At 48.5% G+C, this 23,287-nt stretch overlaps 11 protein-coding genes and 1 non-coding gene across 12 annotated transcripts; 6 read left to right on the forward strand and 6 right to left on the reverse strand.

Annotated features, from left to right (window-relative positions):
• Positions 1-360: 360 nt before the first annotated feature.
• On the forward strand, positions 361-1,272 carry FVEG_09875 (hypothetical protein; the record flags this gene model as incomplete). Its single annotated transcript, XM_018898954.1, has 2 exons — positions 361-914; positions 978-1,272. 2 exons carry the CDS (start codon positions 361-363, stop codon positions 1,270-1,272), a joined length of 849 nt encoding a protein of 282 aa, XP_018756931.1.
• Positions 1,261-2,992, reverse strand: FVEG_09874 (hypothetical protein). The gene is made up of 2 exons (XM_018898953.1): positions 2,797-2,992; positions 1,261-2,719 (listed from the first exon to the last, which is right to left on the reverse strand). Exons 1-2 carry the CDS (start codon positions 2,932-2,934, stop codon positions 1,517-1,519), a joined length of 1,341 nt encoding a protein of 446 aa, XP_018756930.1. The 5' UTR covers positions 2,935-2,992; the 3' UTR covers positions 1,261-1,516.
• A 1,510-nt stretch (positions 2,993-4,502) lies between these two features.
• FVEG_09873 (diaminopimelate epimerase) lies at positions 4,503-5,430 on the forward strand. The gene has a single exon (XM_018898952.1). The coding sequence runs from the start codon at positions 4,555-4,557 to the stop codon at positions 5,356-5,358; it is 804 nt and encodes a 267-aa protein (XP_018756929.1). The 5' UTR covers positions 4,503-4,554; the 3' UTR covers positions 5,359-5,430.
• Positions 5,431-6,207: 777 nt separating this feature from the next.
• FVEG_09872 (alpha-galactosidase) lies at positions 6,208-8,358 on the reverse strand (the record flags this gene model as incomplete). Its single annotated transcript, XM_018898951.1, has 1 exon — positions 6,208-8,358. The coding sequence occupies one exon, from the start codon at positions 8,356-8,358 to the stop codon at positions 6,208-6,210; it is 2,151 nt and encodes a 716-aa protein (XP_018756928.1).
• Positions 8,359-9,171: 813 nt separating this feature from the next.
• FVEG_09871 (hypothetical protein) lies at positions 9,172-10,712 on the forward strand (the record flags this gene model as incomplete). Its single annotated transcript, XM_018898950.1, has 2 exons — positions 9,172-9,710; positions 9,785-10,712. 2 exons carry the CDS (start codon positions 9,172-9,174, stop codon positions 10,710-10,712), a joined length of 1,467 nt encoding a protein of 488 aa, XP_018756927.1.
• Positions 10,713-11,188: 476 nt separating this feature from the next.
• Positions 11,189-13,684, reverse strand: FVEG_09870 (hypothetical protein; the record flags this gene model as incomplete). The annotated part of the gene is made up of 3 exons (XM_018898949.1): positions 11,189-12,382; positions 12,432-12,653; positions 12,749-13,684. The coding sequence occupies 3 exons, from the start codon at positions 13,682-13,684 to the stop codon at positions 11,189-11,191; spliced, it is 2,352 nt and encodes a 783-aa protein (XP_018756926.1).
• A 1,175-nt stretch (positions 13,685-14,859) lies between these two features.
• FVEG_16684 lies at positions 14,860-14,931 on the forward strand. Its single transcript has one exon. It is a non-coding gene; the product is annotated as a tRNA-Thr (tRNA).
• Positions 14,932-15,487: 556 nt separating this feature from the next.
• Positions 15,488-15,955, forward strand: FVEG_09869 (hypothetical protein; the record flags this gene model as incomplete). The annotated part of the gene is made up of 1 exon (XM_018898948.1): positions 15,488-15,955. The coding sequence occupies one exon, from the start codon at positions 15,488-15,490 to the stop codon at positions 15,953-15,955; it is 468 nt and encodes a 155-aa protein (XP_018756925.1).
• A 505-nt stretch (positions 15,956-16,460) lies between these two features.
• Positions 16,461-17,171, reverse strand: FVEG_09868 (hypothetical protein; the record flags this gene model as incomplete). Its single annotated transcript, XM_018898947.1, has 2 exons — positions 16,461-17,127; positions 17,155-17,171. The coding sequence occupies 2 exons, from the start codon at positions 17,169-17,171 to the stop codon at positions 16,461-16,463; spliced, it is 684 nt and encodes a 227-aa protein (XP_018756924.1).
• A 36-nt stretch (positions 17,172-17,207) lies between these two features.
• Positions 17,208-19,383, reverse strand: FVEG_09867 (hypothetical protein). Its single transcript, XM_018898946.1, has 3 exons — positions 18,276-19,383; positions 17,990-18,214; positions 17,208-17,932 (listed from the first exon to the last, which is right to left on the reverse strand). The coding sequence occupies exons 1-3, from the start codon at positions 19,264-19,266 to the stop codon at positions 17,487-17,489; spliced, it is 1,662 nt and encodes a 553-aa protein (XP_018756923.1). The 5' UTR covers positions 19,267-19,383; the 3' UTR covers positions 17,208-17,486.
• Positions 19,384-19,879: 496 nt separating this feature from the next.
• FVEG_09866 (hypothetical protein) lies at positions 19,880-21,123 on the forward strand. Its single transcript, XM_018898945.1, has one exon. It carries the CDS (start codon positions 19,932-19,934, stop codon positions 21,039-21,041), a length of 1,110 nt encoding a protein of 369 aa, XP_018756922.1. The 5' UTR covers positions 19,880-19,931; the 3' UTR covers positions 21,042-21,123.
• Positions 21,124-21,902: 779 nt separating this feature from the next.
• On the reverse strand, positions 21,903-22,719 carry FVEG_09865 (hypothetical protein). The gene is made up of 2 exons (XM_018898944.1): positions 22,532-22,719; positions 21,903-22,474 (listed from the first exon to the last, which is right to left on the reverse strand). The coding sequence occupies exons 1-2, from the start codon at positions 22,655-22,657 to the stop codon at positions 21,968-21,970; spliced, it is 633 nt and encodes a 210-aa protein (XP_018756921.1). The 5' UTR covers positions 22,658-22,719; the 3' UTR covers positions 21,903-21,967.
• Positions 22,720-23,287: the final 568 nt, after the last annotated feature.

The raw sequence follows: 23,287 nt of genomic DNA on the forward strand, positions 1-23,287 counted from the left end.
TTGGAGTCAGCGACAACGGGGGCCCGCTTCAGTCGGTTCAGGCGCTGGAACTATTGCCTGCAATGGCGGGCGCCTCAGATCGTAAAAGTCAAGGAAATACTTCTTATCGCATGATACATTGCAGAACTGGCAGGTCAGGAGACCGCTAAGCAGATTTCTTAGTACGGACTCCGAAAACGTTGTCAGTGTGACCGACAATATTTGGTGTCTGTCATCATCGATACACGTGTCATTTTGTGTTACTAGCTCCTCATCTGTCTATAAAATGGCAGGTGTTCCTAAATCCCTAAGAATTGATGGCTTTTTTATACCTGTCAAAAATCACTACTCCTACTTGCATTGCCACTCAAGTTACATAATATGCCTCCGATCTACACACTCAATCATGGCGACGCCGACAAGGAACGGCAGCGCCTTGACTTCCAACATTGCATATTCAAGACTCTTACTCGCGGTGATCTTCCTACCGTCATTTGGCAGCATCTCAAGTCCCTCCCAGCCCCCAAGGTCGCCGACGCGAACACTGGGACTGGCATATATCTTAAGGAGCTCGCCCCAAAGCTTCCCAAGGAAGCACAGCTGGACGGCTTCGACATTGATACGCGTAAATTTCATGACCCCTCTTCTTTGCCAGCCAATGTCAAACTACAATATGGCAACGTGCTGGAGCCTTTTACGAAAGAGTATCTGGGAACATATGACTTGGTAAATGTCAAGTTGCTCTATGCAGCGTTGAAGAAGGATGAGTGGCTGCAAGCTGTGAAGAACCTAAAGACCCTACTTAAACCGGATGGGTTCCTGTTCTGGTGCGAGATAGGAGCCTACGGGTATGCCAGTAACCCATACTCAGCCGCCCTCCATGATTGGAAGAGGATTGAGTCTGCAGCCGCTGTCAAATTCGGGCGTGATCCGAAGTAAGTGATTGAGACTTTTTTACTTACAGAATGATGTCGTGGATATATACTAACATGCGCAAGGTGCCCCGTTCTCCTACCAACTCAGTTCAAGGAAGCTGGCTTCCAGCAAGTTGACGAAAAGGTTTTTGTCACGTTGGGAAGACCTGATCTGACTCCAGTTATTAACAGAGTGGCTTTGGAGTACATGGCACAAAGTCTGAATGGCATTTTATTGTTGGATGAGGACAGGAGCCTGGGGTTGACCGAGAGCGGGATAAGGTTACTGGTTGAAGCGCTTACTACAGAGACCGAGGATGGTGTCGAGGTGGGGACCAACTTGCATTGGGTTTGGGGTCAAAATGATGGCATGTTATAATGAACAAGACTGTAATAAGATGCTTTTCCTATTGATGCTACTCTCTCATGTTGATGGCCAAGTCTTCGCGGTCTTCAGCCAGAAGCCTCTGATGCGGGGATGGTTCCCAAGGAATATGGTAATATAGGCAGAACACGAAACAACTTCTACACACCGAACTGGTCGCTGGAAAGAAGTGAAAAATGACACAGATTAGACATTCCCTCCCATTCTCCGTAACCTGTGAAGCCTGACATACTTCAATCTACACGTCCTTGAGCATCTCTTTCAAGATGGCGTTGGTAGTGTTCCACAACATGACACAATCGTTGTTCATCCAGAAAGCCCCAGTGTACCAAGTCGATCGCTGACCCTGAAGAGCATTCGCCCTCGCAAAAATACCACCACGCAGCTGCTCAGCAGACCAGTGCCTATACAAGAGTCCATGATCCGAGAAAGTTCGGAAATCTAGATCGCTAGACTTCCCACTTGGGATTGTTCCCTCATCAATGAGATTCTGAACAGATTTGCGAACAAGATCCTTAGCGTCCTCGATCGAAGTCTCTCGCGGGACAACAGTTAGAGCACGGTGGATAGGTCCGGTCGAAGAGTTTCCTTTATACTGGAAGTAGGCTTGGAATGGGACCGTTGGATAGGCGAGATAGTTTCCTTTGATGACAGCTGGAACAACATTGGTGATTCCAGCTGCAGGCAAGGAAGGGTGAGAGACGATGCCAGTGAAATAGCGGTTGCCGGCAGCGGAATGGAAGACCTCCACTTCTTCGCTGCTCAGGTCGAAGTACTTTGGGTTGATCGTCTCTGGTCCGATAGTTATCAACAGTCTCTTGGCGCTGATCTTGGTGATATGTCCATCTGTATCTCTGACCTCAAGCTTCACTCCGCTCTTGGTTCGTTTTGCAGACACCACCTCGCTCTCATAGAGAACATCTTTGCCCAGAAGCTTAGCAGCCTTCTGCCAGATTTCTGTATTATCACCCGACGCTGGTTGGAACGAATTCACGCTAGGATTCCATGCCTTCCACACATCAATCATCAGTGCGGTATTGAGATCGACGACAACAGTCTCCCAGATACTCGGGCTAGCAGCCTCTGCCTTGTACTTGCGCGCAAAGTCATACCAAGACAGCAAGAGATCCGACGGAACCTTGTCACCTCGAGGGAAGTGCTTGCTAGTAGGTAGCAGGATATCTGTGTACTTGAGCCACTGGTCACTATAATTTTCCATAGCATCGGCGGCCTCTTTCGTGGTTGGAGGCGAATAGTCCACTGTTTTGCCATCATTTAAATCAACGTATAGTTTCTCTGCTGGTACAGACTGGAGTGGTCCGATTGGAACTTCGAGTTGTCTGAAGAAGTCAATTGAGACGGTGATGTTCGTAAACGCATCAACGCCATAGTTGTACGCCTTTCCAGTGACTGGATCGTACCATGACTGCGCATGGCCACCCTACAATATGTCAGTTTCTCTGCCATCAAGAGGTCACACAATTTACGTAACAGCTGCTTTTGCTTCTCAATGACTACAATCTTCTTGCCATACGTCTCGCGAAGCTGGACAGCGGCATAACCACCAGATCCGCCGCCTCCTACGACCGCAACATCAACATCAATCGCTTGCGTGGCGGCTATCAAAGCTGAATGGAGGAACGTAGAGGAAAGCATCGTATCGCAATCAGTTCAATGGATGTTCTCAAGGTTGTGACCGCTTGTAGCATAGGCTCCTATCCAGTAGCGCAGTACCCAAGGGGAGACAAAACAATATGGCGTTGCTACTTTTCGCCCGGAACACTCGGTAAAAAAAAGGATAGCCAAACTCTATTTTGTCGGAACAACGTATTTGCATCCTTGTTCTTTGGGGGCCGTTAACATACTGTGTAATTCTTAGGCTGAACATGGGTTCAGTAGCGTCTTCCCTGATGGCCATGCATTTATACCAACAACCCCAGAAACAAACCACAAACATATCCGGAGTCCGAGAGAAGTAATCAAGATCGACTCATGGTGTCTCCATGCCATAGATTCCTACCTGCATGTGGTTGCATGGGCAAGCTTTCCGTCGAAATATCGAATGAGGCTCGCATTTTGATCGACTCTGCCCTGACCATGCTACGCGGAACAGCAGCTTTGATCAACGGAACGTTATCTAAACCAAGTTCTTCGAGCTCTTTGACTCTAGGATGACCTTTTTGCGGCGTGATACAACATATCCGTCCTTGTCGATGCGCGTCTGGACACCAACTTTCACCACATCTATACAAGACAAGTCAGCGACCTCATACGCACAGAAACGGGTGAGTGGGCAGAACTCACAATAGTGTAAGAACTTGCAAACCACTGGGAACCAGACCGACACTGCTGTAACATGTCCAAATGACCAAGGTAGTCCGCCCTCAGGGTATACCGATCGTGTAATCCCTTATAAAATCGGACCAGGTCGTCGAGCCCAAAGGCCATCGCCAGAAACGCCGTCAGAATGGCCAAGACCTTCTTCTTGATCAAAGTCCGCAAACTCAATACCTTTGCTTGGGGATCAGGCCTTGTCATAGAAAGCATGTAGCGTGGCTAGCGCCCAGTCGATGAGAAGCTAGTAAGTCAGTGGGTGCACGAAAATCAAACTCAACTTGATGTGCGTGAAACCCGTCGCTATGTTATAGTTCATGCAGTAAGACATGGCCCCGGGCCTTTTACCGCATATCAGCATTGATTACTGCCTTTGAAGGGCTTTCTCGAAACCAGCAGCACCCCGCTTCTGAATTGCAGACTTGATAACGATGAAAAGCCAATTAAGGAAGACAAAACCAAGAGTGCATGTCGATGTATTATCCGATGCGTGGAGAACGAGCTGCAACAAGAGGAGAGAATAGGTCTAGGGTAGCGTTGTAGAAAGTGCTGGATTTATAAGCATAAAGACAAATAATACTAAGTCTTCATAATATCAGATAACAGCATAGCTTCATTATCACCTTACGATCTCGGATAATTCAAATAAAGTTTCTTATAGTTAGTGTTATCGAACGTCTACCCCTGTAATGACAACTAGCTGAGCGATATATCACCTTCCCGGCCCCAGACTTCTTTTTACGCCAGTCCTATCCAAAATTTCAAATAGCCGAATGATGCAAGTTACGCGTGCAGCCCTAGCCCGATGTCGGAAGGGTATGACTCAGGTAATCCTCGTTGGCAAAGGAGAATATGCGTTCCCTTGTAGAGTACCCTCTATACTTCATAGAGCTTAACAAGAAGAATTCTGAAGACAGCTTCAATATTCCTCAAGTTCCAGAAATGTCTACTATCAAATTCGAGAAAATGCATGCCAATGGCGACGACTTTGCCATTATTGATCTCCGCGACCAGGACATCATAATCGATCAGGATATTGCGAGACGGCTTGGAGATCGAAATCGCGGGATCGGATTCAACCAACTCGTGGTTCTGTCAGCTTGCAAAGATGCAGCAGCTTATCTGGATTTTTGGAATGCAGACGGTTCAACATTGAACGCATGTGGGAGTGCTACCCGTGGTGTGGCCTGGAAGCTGATGCGTGAAACTGGCTCATCCACTACGACTCTAAGGACGATCCGGGGGCTCCTACAATGCCACAAGGTTTCAGATAACTTCATTGCCGTCAGTATGGGCTCTCCACTTATAGACTGGCGCGAGATTCCAACCGCCCAAGAGGTCGATACACTCAAGCTGCCTCTATCTGGAGATCCCGCTGCGTGCAATATGGGAAATCCACATTGCACGTTCTTCGTGAACGATCTGGCGGCCGTGGACGTCATGGTACGTGGCTCAGCTATCGAAAAGCACCCTTTGTTCCCAAAAAAGACAAACGTTCACTTTGTTCAAGTGCTGACCCCCTCGCACATTCGACTGAGGATATGGGAACGAGGCGGTGGCATTCCTCTGGGCTCAGGGTCTTGTTCGTGTGGGGCAGTCGTCAACGGCGTTCGCCGCAGCTTGTTGGAGGGCAGAGTGAAAGTGGAGTGTGATGGAGGATTTGCTATAGTGAGCTGGGATGGCATAGGAGATGTATTCTTAGAAGGGCCAGTAGAACTTGGCTTTCGTGGCATCTGGACCGACTGATTACTGTCTAGATCGACCTCGACGCTCGACAGGAAGAACAATACTAAGAGATTTCAAGACTGTATTTTTGAGGCCTCATTACTTGTCAGGCTGCTTCGGCAGGGCTATAGAGGTGACTGTTGTGAACGCCTGAAAGCCTCTGCTATGGGGGTGTTGAAGCGGATGAGCGGTACAACCACTTCACCTTGCAGTACATCGCCTTTGTACCCTAAGGCCGCACTATAATAGCAAGTTCGCAATAAACCCAGGAAATGACGTTTAGTCGTTTCCAAGCTAGAAGGGGATAAATAAACAGCGCATCATGATTATGTATTCCGCGCTTATTCTAAGAATCGCGGAAATTATTCCGCATTACATTTTTGGACATCAATGCCTCTCTTGCCTTTCTCTTGCACCTTGTTTTTAAGATCCATGATATCTGGAAACTTATTCAGAACATCGCTTCTGGTATTGTTCACTGCGTTAGAATCAGGTGGCGCTAAATTCCTCACAGTTGAGACGAGGTGTCATTACTTTGTAGCCTGTGCCATTTCGGTGTGTTGACTATTTCCGAGCCCTGCTAGGTACACTAACCCAGACAACTCACAGCCTGCGTTAGTCTTTTCATATGAGCGCATATAATGAGCTAGTTTGTGTGTCTTGGAGACTTGGTATCTCTGCTGTGGCCAGTTCCAAGCTTGTCTAGAATCGGGTAATACTGTCCTGGATTTCGTCCGTGCTCTTTGTGAAACTTAGCCGGATATCTGACACTTGAGAACTTGAAAGTGCATCGAACAACCAACTCTTCGACTTTCTATAGTATTAGTAATCACGGCCGTAAAGGGGAGGTTCAACAGATCAATTCTCTATCTAGCTACTAATATGAAGAACCCGAGCACACCTTGTCTCGGGAAATTTGAGCTCCAGAATATTATCTCCTTCCTTCCAGATGGCTTGAGTAGGCAGTCGCTTGGGATACACGACGTTTACCTGAACCTTGCCGCATCCAGCCAGTCTTGGTAGCGATATCTCCTTCGAGCTGCTCCCGCCTCGACGCCACACTGCCAGGTAAAGACCATTGCTAGTCTCCAAGCCCAGTGAGATCCAGTCGTCATGCCAACTAGGTAGTCCCAAAGGCCAGATAGCATGCGCCATCACAAGATGCGGACGAATCGTCTTGTACGCATCCATCCCCTCGACGATGAGCTCCATCTGCGAAGGACTCAAGCGATCGAGTCTACCGCTGAGATAGACTCTTCCTAACAGACTATTCACTACCGTAAAGGCATTGAGTTCATCGCTCCATTCTGGCTGAGGATATGCCCAGCTCGCACTTTGCTCAGGCAGTACACATGTTGGCAGAGCTGCAGCGATAGCCGCGTACAGGATAGGGTCTTGCTGGTCGCTGGTGGATTGGAGAGAATGAACTGACAGCATGGCGTAATCCATCCTTTGTGCGCCGCTGGAGCAATTTTCGATCACAAGGTTCGAATGCTTATCGAGGAGTGACCGGACCCAGTCGAGATAACATCTCTGGTGGAGAAGTTGGTTTGCACCAGCGGATGACGACCCTGGAGCATCGGTTCCGTGGATGACTTCGATGTTGTAGTCAAACTTGAAATATCCAACGCCGTAATCGACCACGAGTCTATCAACGACCTTGGTCATCCAGGCTCGTACCTCGGGATGGCGAAAGTCGAGTTGAAATCTCCCTCTCTCGACAACCCGTTGCCCATTCTCACGAAAGAATGCATCCTCTGGCAGTCTTTCACCAACAACACTCCGGACACCCACGACTTCAGGCTCCAGCCACAGACCTGGGATAAGCCCTTTACTCTTGATTTTGTCCATCAATATTTTGAAGCCAGAGGGAAAGCGCTTCTTGGAAGGTTCCCACAGACCAACGTCATCCCACCAGTTGCTATCATCAGCGTACCAGCCGGCATCCATGACAAAGTACTCGGCCCCTGACTGGGCCACAGGATCAAGTAAAGCTTCGATCTTATCTTCGTCTGGGTCGCCCATCAGACAGTTCATGTAGTCGTTGAAAATTATCGGAAGCCTTTTATTGTCATCATGCGGCCGTATGATTCGTCTTCTATAGTCGTTAAGTGCACGAACAGCGTCTTGGAAACAACCAGAAACATGAGTCAGCGCGACCGGGGGCGAAGTGAAGCTGTCACCGGGAGATAAAGTATGCCTCCAATCGTGGTCTGCTTTGGTTGGACCTCCAGTCGCGATGTAGATGCTGTCCTTGTAGTCGCCGATTTCCCATCTCCAGGATCCATTGTGCTCGATCTGCCAGGCCCAGGTATCCGAGTTTGACTCAGACTCCAATATTCCCATTGGTAGGTGTGAGCCAGTGGAGAAGGATCCCCTGTTCTGGAGACCAAAGGTTGCCTGCGACCCTGAGTGACCATCATGTAGCTCACAGATCCCGTTCTTGTCTATGCCAAGGTAGGGTAGTGAGTGCTTGCGCCATTGAGCTTCTCTGAACCAGCTATTGGTTGCCGTTCTAAGGACATAGTCTTTGTTCCATTCATTGGATCTTGTTGTGAGGCCGCCGATGGTCAAAGATGAAACCTGCGTCACGATAACGTCCGACGACTTGGATTCATTCACCACTGTGACGGCTGAGCGAAGAACAGACACACCTCCGTATACGCTCAAATGAGCAGTCACTGCGATTCCCGCCCTTTCATCCTCACTATGGATGTCCAGTCTGTGAACATCTCCATCGTGGCTCTGTTGGTGACTTTTGTATCTCAGTCTGGAAGATAGATATCCGCCAACAAGTGATTTTGCCGTCTTGTCATTGGTATTGCCTTCGCTGCTGAGCCTGACACTGACGAGTGGTAACTCGGACGAGGTAAAGAGGTGTGAAGCCGACTTCTGATGGCAGTGACTCAAGGGGAGAATCTCATAAATGCAAATTGCCCCAAACTCGTTCTTCGTAAAGTTAATGGTCAACGGGGTGGTTTTCCAGGAGATGAAGACTGGTTTATCTGCCATATCTGCCATTGCAAGGACGATGATGCTGCAATGATCTGAAAGAAGTGAACTGCGCAGGGATGCATAAACATCTAACAAGCCTACACTATCTCTTATACATTTTTGGAAATGCAGATCCCTACTTAGCCCAGCCCTTTATTGATCTCCATCTCTCTCGATACAAGCGTCGACCTTGTGCTACTGGTCCTGGTCCCGCTTCTGCTCCTCACACTTCAGAGGGAGGCCAGGAAGCCTGGGTACTAGGAAATACAGAGTGGGGGTGGAAGGAGCGATAGTACCGGAGCCTACGGTGCATATCTAAGCTCGATTGGTTGTAAAGGTTTAGTGGCTGGCCGTAGTTGAGTATCGGGTTTTCATTGTGGGGGTGGATTATCCGAAATAAATCTTCACCATCGAGGCTTGTCCCGGATTGGGTGTAGCCTTAGGTGCTAGAGGGTCAAGAGCACGACGAAATCCCGAAGAACCTGGCAGAATAATTTAGTCTTCTGGCCTACAGAGTAGAGAAACGGACATTCTTTACGCTTTGACAATACCTAACATTGGAGCGCATGACTAGGATGTGGCCTGCTTCTCCGCGTTCTGGTCACTTCGTGACATTTCCCCACGGGGCTTGAGACCTAGTCCAGCTGTCATACGACTTCTAAGTATCCGAGCCGGCAGTGATACCGAATCGTCATGGCCAGGACTTCACCATTTGTAAGTATAAAGCATAGAGCTCGGACGCTCTGTGAGTTCAATACCAGTCATTCCCATCCATATCCCCTTCCTACTATCAGTATTTGTTATCACAAGCAGCAATCGAGCAGAAGTCTTGCACCGGCCATGGAGAAGACCATCTCTGCTCACTCGGTCGAGCACAACGAAGGCCTAGCTATGCACGATACGCGCGACGAAAAGAACAACCCTAGCATCATGCTTGGCCATACTGGTTCTTGGGAAGCTACCTTGGACGAAGCCCAGGCAGCGAATGCGCATGAGCATGCCCTCACCGTTCGCCAAGCCCTCAAGTCTTACCCATGGGCTGTCGCTTGGTCCCTCGTTGTGTCACTATCCATCATCATGGAAGGCTATGATACTATCCTGATCGGCTCGCTGTATGCCTACCCTACCTACGCTCGTCGATTTGGAGAATATCAGGATGCAACCCAGACGTATCAGATCCCTGCCCGCTGGCAGAGTGCCATGGGGAGCGGTCCGCAAGCAGGTGCCATCGTTGGTGCCATATTGAATGGATTCATCATACAGCGCTTTGGATATCGGCCTGCGTTCCTTCTCGGTGTGGTGCTTATGGCTGCTTTTGTAATGGTATCATTCTTTGGCATGTCTGTTGAGCTTCAGGCAGTGGGACAGATTCTCTGCGGGTAAGTCGGCCAAGCTCTCCTCTCTGCACGACATACACTACCCCCTTAGACACCTCGGCTAATTCGCAACCAAGACTCCCTTGGGGCATCTTCGCCACGATCGGTCCTGCGTATGCTTCGGAACTCTGCCCGCTTCCTCTTCGCGTATATCTTACGGCCTACACCAACATGTGCTTCGCAACAGGTCAGCTCATTGGCGCTGGAGTCCTCAAGAGCTTCATTGAGTGGGACAATGACTGGGCATGGCGGGTTCCTTTTGCTCTGCAATGGCTATGGATCCCATTCCTCTTCGTCGCTTGTGTATTCATGCCCGAGTCACCCTGGTATCTTGTTCGCAAGGGTCGATACGACGAGGCTGAAAAGAGTGTCCTCCGCCTCATGGCCGCTCACGAGAAGCCCCAAGCAAAGCCTCTCGTCGCTCTAATGATTCATACAAACGAGACCGAAAAACGTATCTCAGAAGGCACTTCATATTGGGATTGCTTCAAGGCGGCTGATATACGCCGTACTGAGATTGCATGTGTGTCGTTCCTTGGTCAGATTACCTGCGGTGCCCAATTCGCCTACTCTGCCACGTACTTCTTCCAGCAAGCAGGATTGGACTCGGAGACCTCCTACAACCTTAATCTCGGTGGCACTGGAATGGCATTCTGTGGTACAATTGCTTCTTGGTTCCTGATGAGACACATTGGCCGTCGAAACTTGTATCTCGCAGGCATGAGTCTCATGAGTATGTGGCTCCTCATCATCGGCGCTTTAGCTACCAACACTTCCAATCCAGCCGTCAAGTGGGTTCAGTCGATCCTTTGCTTAGTCTGGCTCCTTACCTTCTCTCTTACTGTCGGCCCAATTGGATGGGCCATCCCTGCAGAAGTTTCGTCCACGCGTTTGCGATCCAAGACAGTAGTCTTGGCCAGAACCTCATACTACCTGGCGCAAATCGTTGCCAATGTCATTCAGCCGTACATGATGAATCCTTCTGCTTGGAATTGGAAAGGCTAGTACATCTCCCCCTTTTCAGCGCTGTAAAATATTAACCCTAAGATCACAGGCAAAACTGGTTTCTTCTGGTTCGCTTTTGCGTGTCTCAGTGTTGTCTGGGCTTTTTTCCGCCTGCCTGAGACGAAGGGTCGCAGCTACGAAGAACTTGACCTGATGTTCGAGGCTAAGCTTCCGACGAGGAAATTCAAGAGCTATCACGTCGATGCATATGACAACAGCCAGGGAACAAGAGTGATCAAGGTATAGAGCTGGAAAGGGACTTCTGTGTTGATTCTAGACGAAACGTAGTTCATCATTCTAGCTTTCTTTTCACATAGCTATCGAAGTAGTTGTTGGCGGATCGAACACATCTCATCTATTAGCGATCGTTCCGTAATACATCAGGTTATCAACTAATAACTCAAGAAAATATCATGTTCTCTCCCTTCTGATGAATCTAAACCCACATTGCTTTCCCACCCAACGTTCGGTCACATTTACCACTGCGGCACTTGAAGGTCTTGCAAAAGTCTAGCATAAGTCTTAGAAACGCCCCAAGGCTTGTGTTGTTCCATCAGTAGACTCGATACCTCTTGCAGAACCTGTAATGGGCCTTCGGCTGCACACAGGTCGTCTACTCCCTCAAGCGGAAGACACAGGTCCTCACCAGACCTTATAAAGTACTGAACAAGTTCATCATCCATTGGCCTGTCTAGTTGCATAGCGCGTGGCATTCGACGCCTGGTTGACATACTATCGCCTATCGCATGGCTTCCTAATGAACCCTGTGTTGTGGTCGAAGGACTCATAGAGTCCTCGTTGGCGCTCAATGGAGACTGTGCCATAGTGCATGCAGACTCGTAGCGTTTTCGAATATTGGAGGTTTGACCGTAAGCCCACAGCACCAAGGATGCAAGAAACAGAGCAAATGGTTCAATAATCAAGTCTGATGAGTATCTCCTCACATGCCACAGAACAGCCCCAGCGTGTATCACTGCCAGACGAGCCTTATATCGATCTTGAGTCGCCCAGATCTTGATCATCTTCCGTGGTTCTAGGCTGGAAGTGTCGTGGTGATAGAGACTACCGGGGGTCATGTGTGTCATTCCTGAGAGGGTACTCTGGTCAGCAAGCGCAAAGAGGTCGCGGACCGGGGCGAGGAGTGAGAGGCGGGCTAGATGTAGATGCAGTAACACGGGATCCTCAAGTCCTTCTGCCCGGGCTGATAGACTGAGTGCTTCCCAGTGCAGCACATCCAAGCAGTCACAACATTGATTACGCCACTTGATGTACTCGGGCACTGAACCAAGGTATTTTCCCTCAGGTACATGCATGTTTGACTGTTTTGTTTGTGGCATGTCTCGAAGTGCATCGGCCAAATATTCCTTAGCGTTCCATCGGCGATGGACCAGCATGTGGATTATGACTATGGTCGCAAAGGAATTCGTCGAATGTTGAGATTTCAAGTCTCGCCAAAGCTCCAGTGTTACTTCAGGCACTGTAAGTCGTGAGGCTTCTTCTGCAGAGAAGGATATTGAATCGACATTTCCACCGGTTGACTTGGCCTTAAACCAAGCCTGTGGCGACTTGGCTGCCCATAATTCCTCTCGGCACGGAAGCCGCAGTTGAGGCTGATCGGGGAACAGGCACGGGTGATGCTCAGAGGCAAGAGAGAAGTAGCAGCTGGCCAACTATACGTCATATTAGAACACTCGCAAACAAGAGAAGCGAGCTGCTTACCCAGATAAAAAGGCCTGTTCTTCTTCGTGTCTCTCGAAATCGCCAAGTGATCCACTTCTGCTCCAGACTCTGATCATCCTGATATGAACCGATATTATCATCTTCACTCAGTAAGCGAAGTCGAAGGCATGCGTGTCCTGCCATCGCTAAGGCATTGTATCCGCATCTTAGTAGCTCCGGCTGACGGCTTTGACACAGCCCAACTGATGCCAGGATCCGAGCCTGTATGTAAGGCAACGGCTCTTGGGAGTTGACAAAGTCGAGCTATGTAAAGTCAACTATACTCTTCTCCAAAAGTGGGATGGCGCTTGATATACTTCACTTGCCATGAGCTCATGCAGGATACAGCATAAGCAATCTCCAAAGCGACTGACTTCTTCAGAACCAAAATACTTGGAACCAACTACAGCGGTAGCTAGGCACAGGCTCCAGCCCCAGAGGGGAATAGACAAATGCGATCTATCAATGAAAGGGTTTACTGGATGAAAGTGCTCAAAGTAGAGACTGATAAATAGTTGAAAGGTGCTTTTCGCTAGCAGACGTTCTTTGTGTGCGGCAAAGTCAGAAAGTGTATGCGAGCTGGTCGCATGAGAGTCCAATCTTGACATGAGCTGCTCGAATATACTACCTGGAATGTCACTGGAGGCTTCATTCCGTTGCCTCGCTGTCGTGACTCTGGCATCTAGGTCGCTGATCCATGATATTTGGACATGCTGGTCCGGACTTGGTCCATGGTCTTCGCCATATGCAGCGCGTCGTTGTCGCATGTATCTCTCTGCTCGACTTTCCCTGAAACCCGCACCGTCTGAATAATGCGTTGCTTTAATGCAGGGGAGCGAAGGATCGTCACTGATTTCCGAAGACTGTGCTTTCCTTTCGTTGTTTGAGGCCATTGAAGCGATCAAGGCGGAAACATGGTCTTGTTGTAAGCTTTGCTCATGTATTTCTGGAAGATTTGTGAACGATGCTTGCGTCTCGAGGCTCCGGGGAGCAGTCGTAGATGCATCATCAACTCCAGATACTAGACGAGGCGTGTCGTTTATACTATGCAGGAATGAGCTGCTTTGTGGGACATCGTCAAATGGAAGCCAGTTTATAGGCAACGAATATGTATCTAGGATATCATCGAGGCTACTCGTCAGCCCTTCAGGCTCACGCCTCTGATGACTATTCGCTGACCAGCTTTGGCCGTCGTTACTGGTAATTTGATCACTTTGTATCGTATCTGTCTGTGCTTGAATAACAGGCGTCATGTCTTGCTGACTCGCTGAGTTTTCAAGCCAATCGGTCGCGATCCTGGGCTTGTCTACTGTACCAAGCAACTGCACAGTTGACAATGTTCTTCCGGCTGCAGCAGAACCCTGCTCTTCAGAGGAACTGAGCCTGATCTGACGTCCCCGTCGTTTCCGGGGCAGGTAAGAGCATACAAGATTCCTCGGGGCGCAGTAGGTGCATGGTGTCCCTCCTGAGCATTTGATGCGTGATTTAGAACAAGGCGCACAGGTTCGCCGTAGTGGCGAAGAAGTTGAGATTTGTGCGCCTCCGGGTGTTTCGCGTCCATGTAACCGTTCGTGTCGCTGCGCTGCGTCCCTAGACAATCATCAGGAGTAAGCAAGTTGTTGGTATAGCTCAAATAACTTGCTTATTCTTGATGGTTAATGGTAGATGGTACTTACTTGCGACTGAATTTTTTACTGCAGTAGGTGCATTCAATAGCCTTTGTTTGAGTGTGCGTCTGAGTGTGTCGCTTCAGATGCTCATATCGTGAGAACAATCGATTGCATGTCTCGCATACGAGCGAGGACTCGTGTTGATCATTCTGTATTTCTGGCGACTCATTAGATGTCGTATCTGCCATTCGTGTTTCTTTTTAAGCCAGGGCTGTATGAGTTTTAGTAGAAGTGAAATCACCAACTGTAGAAGGGAAGGGATAGGGATACAAATAAGTACTGGCTTCTGAGACTAAGCTAGCTACAGCACGCACTAAAAAATAGCGGCTGGGGAGTTCGAGGTGATAGGTACGCTTCATCTTTTCATGAGCTCCAAGTATTCACCCCGCACAAATCTTACCAAATCAGGAAAAGAGGAGAACTCGGAAGGCTTGATCTCTAAGCTATTAACAGAAGTAAATAGAGAGTAAACAGGCGCCTTGGATGCGATATTCATCGAACATACTTCTGTCTTTTTAAGGTTCCGTCAGTCAAATACTACCGTTGACTGTATCTCCTCCAGCTGGGTATTACGCAGTGCTGAAGTGTATTTCTCTCACGTTCGCTGGGGGAATGCGGTCCCTGGAGCGCATTGCAACGTAGTGGAAATAAGCTCGTACTCTGTGAATCGCCATCAATACGCAGACACATCAAGTATCATAAACTTCATAGAGACCGATACGGAAGAAATCTTCAAGCTTGTCGAAGTCGCTAAACAAGCCCCGTTGGCTCAGTGGTAAAGCGTATCACTAGTAATGATAAGATCACTGGTTCGATTCCAGTACGGGGCAAGCGAGGTTTCTCCTTTTTTGCAGTTTTCAAGTTAGTTAACTAACAAGATCGAGTTCCCTATGCGCTTCCTGTTACTGCGAAACTTCCACCACCTTATGTCTTTCAGTAAGCTACTGATAGATTATAAATTTATGTTATCTCAGTTTATACACTCCTTACTCTATGACCTGTAGTATAAATTATTAAGGCGTAGAGATGCGACCCTGTCTGCTGTATTGATCTTAGACTGTCTGCCACTTTATACACGCTCTTAGAGCCAACATCAAAGCCGGTCATGATTCTGAGGCCTGCCTGCTGAGTCAGTCTGTCTTGACCGAGGCCCATATAGATCCACAACTACCTTCAAGGATCGGCCTAGCAGTCTGGCCTCGTATGAATGTATTGTGCGAATGCTCTGTATGGAAACATAATTCCAAAAGCGATTTGTCATTCCCTTGAAATCTATGAAAAGACTTCTAGAGGTATAATAACATCCGTAAGCTGTCCTGTTATAGGACACCGTCTAACTTGAGAACAATTATAACCTAGGCATTTCTAGTTCAAGAATCTCACACAATGGCTCAGGATCACCTTGAAGAATACGTCTGTGTCACACGCGAGATCAACGCCCCTATCGCCGGGGTTTGGGGCATGATTGCTGGCTTTGGGGCCGAGAAAGCATGGTACCCGGGTTGCCTTAGTCTCTCTGTTGAAGGCTTTGACATCGGCAGCATTCGCACTTTTGAATACGAGTATCCTGAAGGAGAGCATAAGGGAGAGCGCTATACATTCTCAGAGGAGATGACCGAAGTTGACGCGGCGAACCACTCTATGACGTTCAGAGTGCGCAGGCCTGACTATCCTGATGTGATCGCCTATGGAACTACGGTTCTGGATTCTTTGGGACCCAACAAGATGCAATTCCGCTGGCTTGCGAATGGCAGCCCATTGCCCGATGCGTACATGGCAAATCTTCGAAAAGATCTCGCCTTTCGATTCAACCAACTTATTGATGTTATTGCTGCTGTAGTAGAGTCAAAGTGATTTGAACGATGCACCATGCGTGGGTAAGCGACCTTTGAGTTATGAATTGAGTTTATAATAATCTTTTCTCTATAGCTGACAGGGACCTCCGAATAAAGCGCAAAGCGTAGAGTGCGTTATTATGTCACTATAGGACTTAGGATAAGGCCAGATCATTGCTAATTATTTGCGCGTATAATCTGATCCTTAGTGTATGCTTTTATCGGTCAAGCACGTTTCCATTTCAGCCGAATAAACTTTTAAGACTTTATCCTTAGCTCGTTTGGGTGTGTCTGCCTGTATTTTAATAGTTATATAGATAGAGAATGCTCACTATAGAACTCCACTGCCATTATCTATGGGAGACTCTTAGGCTATCTACCTATCAAGTCTTACGCTGGATGTGGACTCGTATTCCAGTTGAGATATGTACCTTAAGAAATTTAAGAAAAAGTTCTCTTAACCCTGGTCTGCATAATTTTACTGACGGCTGATCGGTCAGATACTGGTAGCTACTTGGATCTATCTAATCCGACTCAGTAAGAGAGTGAATGACCTCGAAGATGTGGTCCCAGATCTTTTGAGGAGCACCCATCTTCTGAATATCAGCAAGTAGATCGTCCTGTTCGACAATCTCAAACTTGTCGTTGATCGAGAAAAGCGAGGCTCTAGCTCCCTGGGCCAGAGTCTTGGCTGTATGTCGCACATTCTGTACAGGAACACCATTGCCTCCAAACTCAGCGCTTGTGGCCAAATATATACATCTTTCACCAGCTTCTTCCGGTGTAAGCTTCACAAAATCTCCAGCAGGCGGAGCTGTGGCCTTGCTCGGGTCGAACTTGCCAGCCCAACTCTTCATGAACAAGTCTGTGCTAACTACGGCAGGATGCGAGTGAATGAACATGATGTCCTTGTTCTCCGGCGCTTCAGCGATACGCTGGAAAGTGAGGGTGACGGAGGTAGCAGCGTGTGCGGCGAAATTGGGAATGTTAAATTGGCTGGGCTCTTTGAGGGTCAAATCGTCGAGAAAGAGATCAGTCGACTCCCTTCCGGCGGCGAGTACATTGATAACGCGTGGCGATCCGAACGGATTGGCGGCCTCTCTTGGTTGGGGTAGAAGACGCAGAACGAAAACGACATGGCCCGGGATCTGATCTGTCCAGTCGCCGGACCACGACCGAGAGTCGAATAGGCTATGAGAAGGATATCATGGCGTGGACATGCGGCGGCTATTCATTGCTGAGTGGGTCGAGTTTACGTGGGCTTCCAGCTTTTTATGTTTAAGTTAATAATGTATTAATGCCAATGTTGTTCTATGGGATACAACTCTACCGCCTACATACTTCTTGGCGCACATTAACTATCCCCTACCAGTCTTGTGCCTCTAACATTCCAGGTACACAGGCGGAAGCCGATTGTTTTATTTCTTTAGCAGAACGAACGCCCTCCCTTCTGGATAACCTCAGATCTCTTTTTCTATCCAGCCCAATTCCAGAGACTATCAGGACGAGAGATCGAAAGCGATCGATAGCCTACTGGCCCCTGGCGTCTCTTAGTGGAACACTTTCTCCCTCCTCATCGCGAGACTGCAAATCAGACAAATAGACCCGGCCGCGATGATGGGTACGTATGCGAGTTGAATCGCTCTCGTGATGCCATGGATAGCTTCTGCCTTAACATCAGGCTTGGCAGAATCGATGAGGCCGCTACCGACACCGGCGAGAGCGTCAGCGATCTCGGTCTTGGAGACGTTGGGGAAGACACGTTGGAGAGCTTGCTGGCCATAGTTGACAAAAAGAGCGCCGGACATGCCAGTACCAAACACGATACCGAGCATCTGTCCGACTGTCATGAAACCGACACTGTAGGGGATCTCGGTGGGCTTGACTTTCATCTGGGCGACTGCAAAACCAGCTTGACAGAAGCAACCGACGCCAGTGCCGAGGATGATAGTATAGCCATAGATCTTGGCGTTCGAAGTGTGCTCATCGACGGTATCTGGTGCGCAGTTAGTGACTGCAGTTCAGGTAGGAGGAGGGAATGGGTGTTACTTACACATTAGAACTCCACCGATGAGCTCCATCAAAGAGCCTACAATGTACCAAGGGTAGTAATATCCTGTTCGGCCCATGAATTGACCATTCAGCAAGTTGAAGGCGACGAGAAACAGGATGAAGGGCAACAGGTGGACCGATGTCTCTACAGCCGTGATTCCGCGAGTAAACTGATAATACAGTGGCAGGTAGAAAATTCCGATAAAGCTACCGAACGTTGCCAGCACTAACAAGGCAGTTAGCCTGAGTGAACCAATACAAGACACTTTTCGAAATGCATGACTTACTCATGGTAAAGAAGAGGCAAATCATAGTACGGCTCTTCCAGAAGTGCATGGGAAACAGTCGGTTCTCAAACGTGGTACCGATCTGGAAGATCTGCTGGAGCACAAACAGGATGAGCAAGACACCAGCTGTAACAAACAGACCAATACTCCTGCCTGCATCCCAGCTCCACAGAACTCCACCAAAGTTCATCGCCATGATGAGGCATAGAACGGAACCAATGGAGAGAGCTGTACCGAGGTAGTCGATTTGAGCTAGACGGCTAGTCAAGGGGACGCCAGCCTGAGGCTTGAAGTCGGGGAGGAGAAGGACATAAATTGGACCAATGACAACCCCAACCAGTAAGTTCAAATAGAATGCCCATCGCCAAGTCGCACTACTATCGCCAAGCGATCCTCCAACCACAGGGCCAAGAACAGTACCAATACCCCAGATAAATCCCGTCAGACTTAGATACTTCGGTCTCTCGGCGTTTGTAGTGGTGACTGACAAGAGTGTCAAAAGCCCCATGTACATGCCGCAACCTCCCGCTCCAGCGATGGCACGGCCGACGATGAAGGAATCGATGTCGGGTGCACCACCACAGAGTGCAGAGGCGCCCATAAAGACGGTAGTTGAGCCAATGAACAGCTTTTTCGCTGAGAATGTACCGTAGGCTTTAGACCAGGGAAGTGTTGTTGCGGCTGATGCGAGTGCGAAAGAGACGCCAAGCCATGGAACAAGGTCAACGCGTTGATAGGTCTCTACGACTTTAGCTTGGACATTGGCGACGACGGTGTTGTCGAGAGCGTAGAGGAACAGGGCGGAGAGAAGGGCGCAGACAACAAGGAACCACTTGACACCATGAACATTTCGAGGAGAGGGGTCTGGTGCGGGTTTCTCAACCTGGGGCTCCCTAAGGGCTTCGTTGCCTGAGGAGTCAGGGCCGGGAAATGGTGACAGACGAGTGTCATCCGAGCTGTCGCCGGACCGTTTCTCCTGAGAGAAAGACATAGTGAAGAAGAGTATTAAGGCTTGTACAAGATTAAAGTTCTCAAGGTTATAACGCTAAAAAGACACTGTTGAACGATGAGCGAAAACTCCAACGCTAGGTGACGATCTGGGGTTATGTATTTCTGATGCTGTGGAGAAGCATAAAAATTTTCATATTTAAATTCATAATTATCACAGCAAGCAACCAGTTTCAGAAGGCATGAAACTATGCTTAGAAATTACATAGAAAATGATAGAAACCATGCAAAGTGAAGGGATTCGGAACCCTGTCGGCCTGTCCCTATAGGGTAAAGAAAACAAGAACAAGGCAACGACCGAATCCGGCCCGTACCGTAGCGTTACAGCGCACTGTGTGGTATTCGCAAGGAGTTTGGCCTGAAAATGGAATTTGTGCCCATTGACCAGGGTCGGGTGCTTACGCGAGGTGATTAACAAGGCACGGGAAAATCGCCTGATTGTGAGCTAACACTAGCTGCCGCGATTGCATCTCCAGATCTCTTGTCGTTCTTGAGGATATGCTCCAGATGGTTGTGGACTAAAGTGATGCACGTCAGGGATATAAATTTGGGGTCTTTGGACCCAGAAACTGGCAAGGACAAATCAATATCCAATTCAATCTAATCACTCAACTCTACCTTTGCTTCAACAGTACAATCCTTTGCTAAATGGCGGCGATTAGCCAAATTCAACCCTCTGACGGCAAACCAGCCTCTGTGGGATTTCATTACCCCAAACAAGAACAAATTCCGCCAGATTCCATCGGCGTCGATCAAATTCTGGTATCTTTCCTCTTCTCCCCAATCAACCCCCAAGACCTCCTCGTACTCGCAGGTCGTTACCCAGTCAAGCCGCTGCATACCCTAGACAACCAACCTGTGCTGGGTTATGACGGCGTGGCTCGCGTCCAAGCAGTGGGGCCTCTGACCAACCCAGACCAGACCCACATTCGGCCCGGAGACTTTATTGTTCCGCGTCGACATGGATTAGGAACCTGGAGAAGCCAAGCTATTCTTAGTGTGACGGATGTTATTCCCCTGTCGCCTACAAAGGATCTTCTTGGCGCATCTCTTCTGCGCATGGCCTTTCTGCCGGCTTACCTCCTTGTCGAGGATATGCGTGATCTGAAGCCTGGTGATTGGATCATTCAGAACGCAGGTTCTGGAACCATCGCGAGGCTTGTATCGCAGTTTGCTCGTCTCAAGGGTGTTCGTACCTGCAGTGTTGTGCGTGATCGGGATGGTAGTACTCTCGATGCTCTCAAGGCTGATCTGCAGAGCCAGGGTGTTGAGATCGTGATCACCGAGACAGATCTTGCTAAGCACGGTACGCAGGCTTCGGCAGAACTCGCGGATGCTGCTGCCAAGGGTCGTATCGTGCTTGCCATCGACGCAGTCTTTGGTGACTCCGGTGAAAGACTCGCAAATGCCCTATCTCACGGTGGAACATACGTCAATTACGGGTCTCTCGGTGGTGCAAGTGGAATCATTGGTCTATCTCAGCGTCTGCTGTTCTGGTCAGAGGTCAAGTTTCGGAACTTTCGTCTGTCTGAACAGCTAAAGGGTCGGACTGCAGCAGAGCAGGAATCTCTCCTGCTGTGGTTCCAGGATCTGCTTTCTCAGGGACTTTTGCGTACGCCGCCTGTGGAGATCATTCAGGTCCCTCGGGATGTTGAGGGCAGGGATGAGTTTGAGGGGCGTGTGAAGGAGGCTGTTACTGCAGGTCCTGCTGACAAGGTGGGAAGGGTCAAGCAGGTTTTGCAGTTTGGTAGGATCTAGCTGCATATGCGCCTTGTGAGGCTCAACCCAAGTGGTGGGTGGTAGAATTAGGTAGTAATGTAACCCTTTCATGCAAGCGAAGATCTTTTACGAGTTGTCACATAGAGTGAGATTGTGTCATGTAGCGTACATATTGTCCAACACCGAAAGAGGTATCGGTACGCGCTCATACCTAATTCCTCAGCTAACTTAACTTCTGATGTGCGTAATGCAAATGTGTCATAGGAATTGTGAAAAGGTGTAATATGCTACGTGGATGTCTTGGGTTTACCAGCTTTCGTGGAGCAGCTTGCATTCTCACGCTTGGGGTTGTTAGTCCTAAAGTAAAGAATAATTGTCTGGCGCCCTGTTAATTTGGGAAATTCGGTATGGTCAACCAGACAAGCTGTCAGGCAAAGGCAAATTTCTTGATAAAGTATAATCATCAACCGTCAACATCGGGAGAGAAACGAAATACATCAATTTAATACATCAAGTCTTTGTAGTTCTTTAGCGGGAAATATACAACTTCACCATGCCTATGATAAGGAGGCTCAAGTCATGACATCAACTGCGAATGAGTATGGCCCTGTTCGCTTACTGGAACTGCCTTTGGTAGTATTATAGATACATCCAGAAGACCCAAGTGAAGATGGGATCTGTTTGTATGCGGACTTGGTACATTTTGTTCAGACATCATAGGCTCGACTAATATACTGATTAGCCCCGCGAGAATCCTACTAAGTTCTCTGTCTCGGCCACGAGTCGGAATGATAAGGAACCCATCAGGCTCTCACTCAGTTTTCAGGTTTATTTAACATTAGTCTAGACAGACTACTACTAGACATAGAAACAAGAGACAAGTCACCAGAAAGCAAAATCATACCAAATACGTAAATTGATTAATTGACCTTTTCTATGAGTCTAGGGCTACCAGTCATCCAAGTTTACTTCTTCGCCTGCTTCTCTCGCTCAATAGCCGATGCATTGTACTTGGCCAGAATGTCAAGCAAGCCAGGAATAGGCTCGTCAAAATCAATCCTAGCGCTATTCATAAACCGAGCCAAGAAGCCGTAAATACCATTGAGGAAGAAAATCTCAGTAATCTCCTCATGACTGAAAGCCTTCAAAGCCTCATCCATGGCGTCCTTGCTAACACGAGGTTGGCGACTGAGCTCTTCAACAATGCGGGCAATCAATCGCTGACGCGGAGTGAACGAGCTCTCAGGCAATGGTTCTTTAGAATTGCGAAGGGCCGCAAACTGTTCGTCAGTGAGGCCGAGGACGCGGGCGACAGGCTCGTTGACATCCCACTCGTAAGGGGCATCAAGAGTGGCTGCAGTACGTAGAACAGTGGTTTGCCACTCTGAAGGGAGAATCTTTCGGTTCTCGCTCCAGCTGGAGGAAAGGAGCGTCATGAAGGGTTTGAAGAACACGTTGCTGTTGGCGAGGAGCTTTGAGAGTCAGTTAGTCTACTATGGTAAGGATGTGTAAGGGGAAATTTGACTTACTTTGAAAATGTTCCTCTCGAATGGTAAAGTTTGCAGAGCAGCTTTGATGTCTGGCGGGGCAGTGTTGGAGTCCACGTAAGGGAGCAGGTGCTCGTTGGTGACGACGCGGTTGTCCCAAGAAGCCATGGCTGATAGTTGAATGAAGAAGATGTAAGAAAGTATGCAGAAGAGCTGGCAACAGTAATTCGTGATTTTGATCTGCTGGATTGGCTTGAGAAGTATATGCAAAAACTCCTATATATACAAAACGACTATGCAAGTCACAATGTAACGTTTCATTCATTTACAATAACGCCAATCACAGCGAGGTCAAAACATCGCCATACTTCAAGCTTTTCGAGTATCGTAGTCTCGTCTCGGCCTGTGCCGCATACGACAACCCCTGGTTCACTCAGCTCCATCGGAACATTTACAGCCCAGTACAACAAACACTGTGTAAGATTAGCGTCGCCTCGGAAGCGGGCCGCTTCTAGTAGATTCTCTAGCTGCATGTCGCTAGAGTGTGACATCTCTCGGGATAAAATTGATGCAGTCACATTCCTAAAACTTGCAAGCTTGCTGTGTATGTACGATTTGGGAAACATTTTTCGAGATTACAGGCTTCTGAGTGTTTCGAAGGATTCAGATCCTTTGCTTGTAACCCACCACTGCTTTCTGTAATTGTGCAGCTGCATATCGCCACTTGTGAAACACACAGCTTACGGAGCCGCAATACGAACGAGTAATGGGAAGGATTGAACATGCAGCCGCTGATTC

The sequence above is a fragment of the Fusarium verticillioides genome, chromosome 1 (genome assembly GCF_000149555.1).
Source record: "Fusarium verticillioides 7600 chromosome 1, whole genome shotgun sequence".
Taxonomy (NCBI): domain Eukaryota; kingdom Fungi; phylum Ascomycota; class Sordariomycetes; order Hypocreales; family Nectriaceae; genus Fusarium; species Fusarium verticillioides.

What these genes read in the sequence shown, in the direction of transcription:
- FVEG_09867 (XM_018898946.1), bottom strand. Translation starts at nt 19,266, where the DNA reads ATGTCTTTCTCTCAGGAGAAACGGTCCGGCGACAGCTCGGATGACACT. An exon ending in TTGCCTCTTCTTTACCATGA is followed by an intron (nt 18,215 to 18,275) that starts GTAAGTCATGCA and finishes CTGCCTTGTTAG; the next exon opens with TGCTGGCAACGTTCGGTAGC. An exon ending in CATCGGTGGAGTTCTAATGT is followed by an intron (nt 17,933 to 17,989) that starts GTAAGTAACACC and finishes ACTGCGCACCAG; the next exon opens with ATACCGTCGATGAGCACACT.
- FVEG_09865 (XM_018898944.1), bottom strand. Translation starts at nt 22,657, where the DNA reads ATGGCTTCTTGGGACAACCGCGTCGTCACCAACGAGCACCTGCTCCCT. An exon ending in TCGAGAGGAACATTTTCAAA is followed by an intron (nt 22,475 to 22,531) that starts GTAAGTCAAATT and finishes TGACTCTCAAAG; the next exon opens with CTCCTCGCCAACAGCAACGT.
- FVEG_09874 (XM_018898953.1), bottom strand. Translation starts at nt 2,934, where the DNA reads ATGCTTTCCTCTACGTTCCTCCATTCAGCTTTGATAGCCGCCACGCAA. An exon ending in AGACGTATGGCAAGAAGATT is followed by an intron (nt 2,720 to 2,796) that starts GTAGTCATTGAG and finishes GACATATTGTAG; the next exon opens with GGTGGCCATGCGCAGTCATG.
- FVEG_09873 (XM_018898952.1), top strand. Translation starts at nt 4,555, where the DNA reads ATGTCTACTATCAAATTCGAGAAAATGCATGCCAATGGCGACGACTTT.
- FVEG_09866 (XM_018898945.1), top strand. Translation starts at nt 19,932, where the DNA reads ATGGCGGCGATTAGCCAAATTCAACCCTCTGACGGCAAACCAGCCTCT.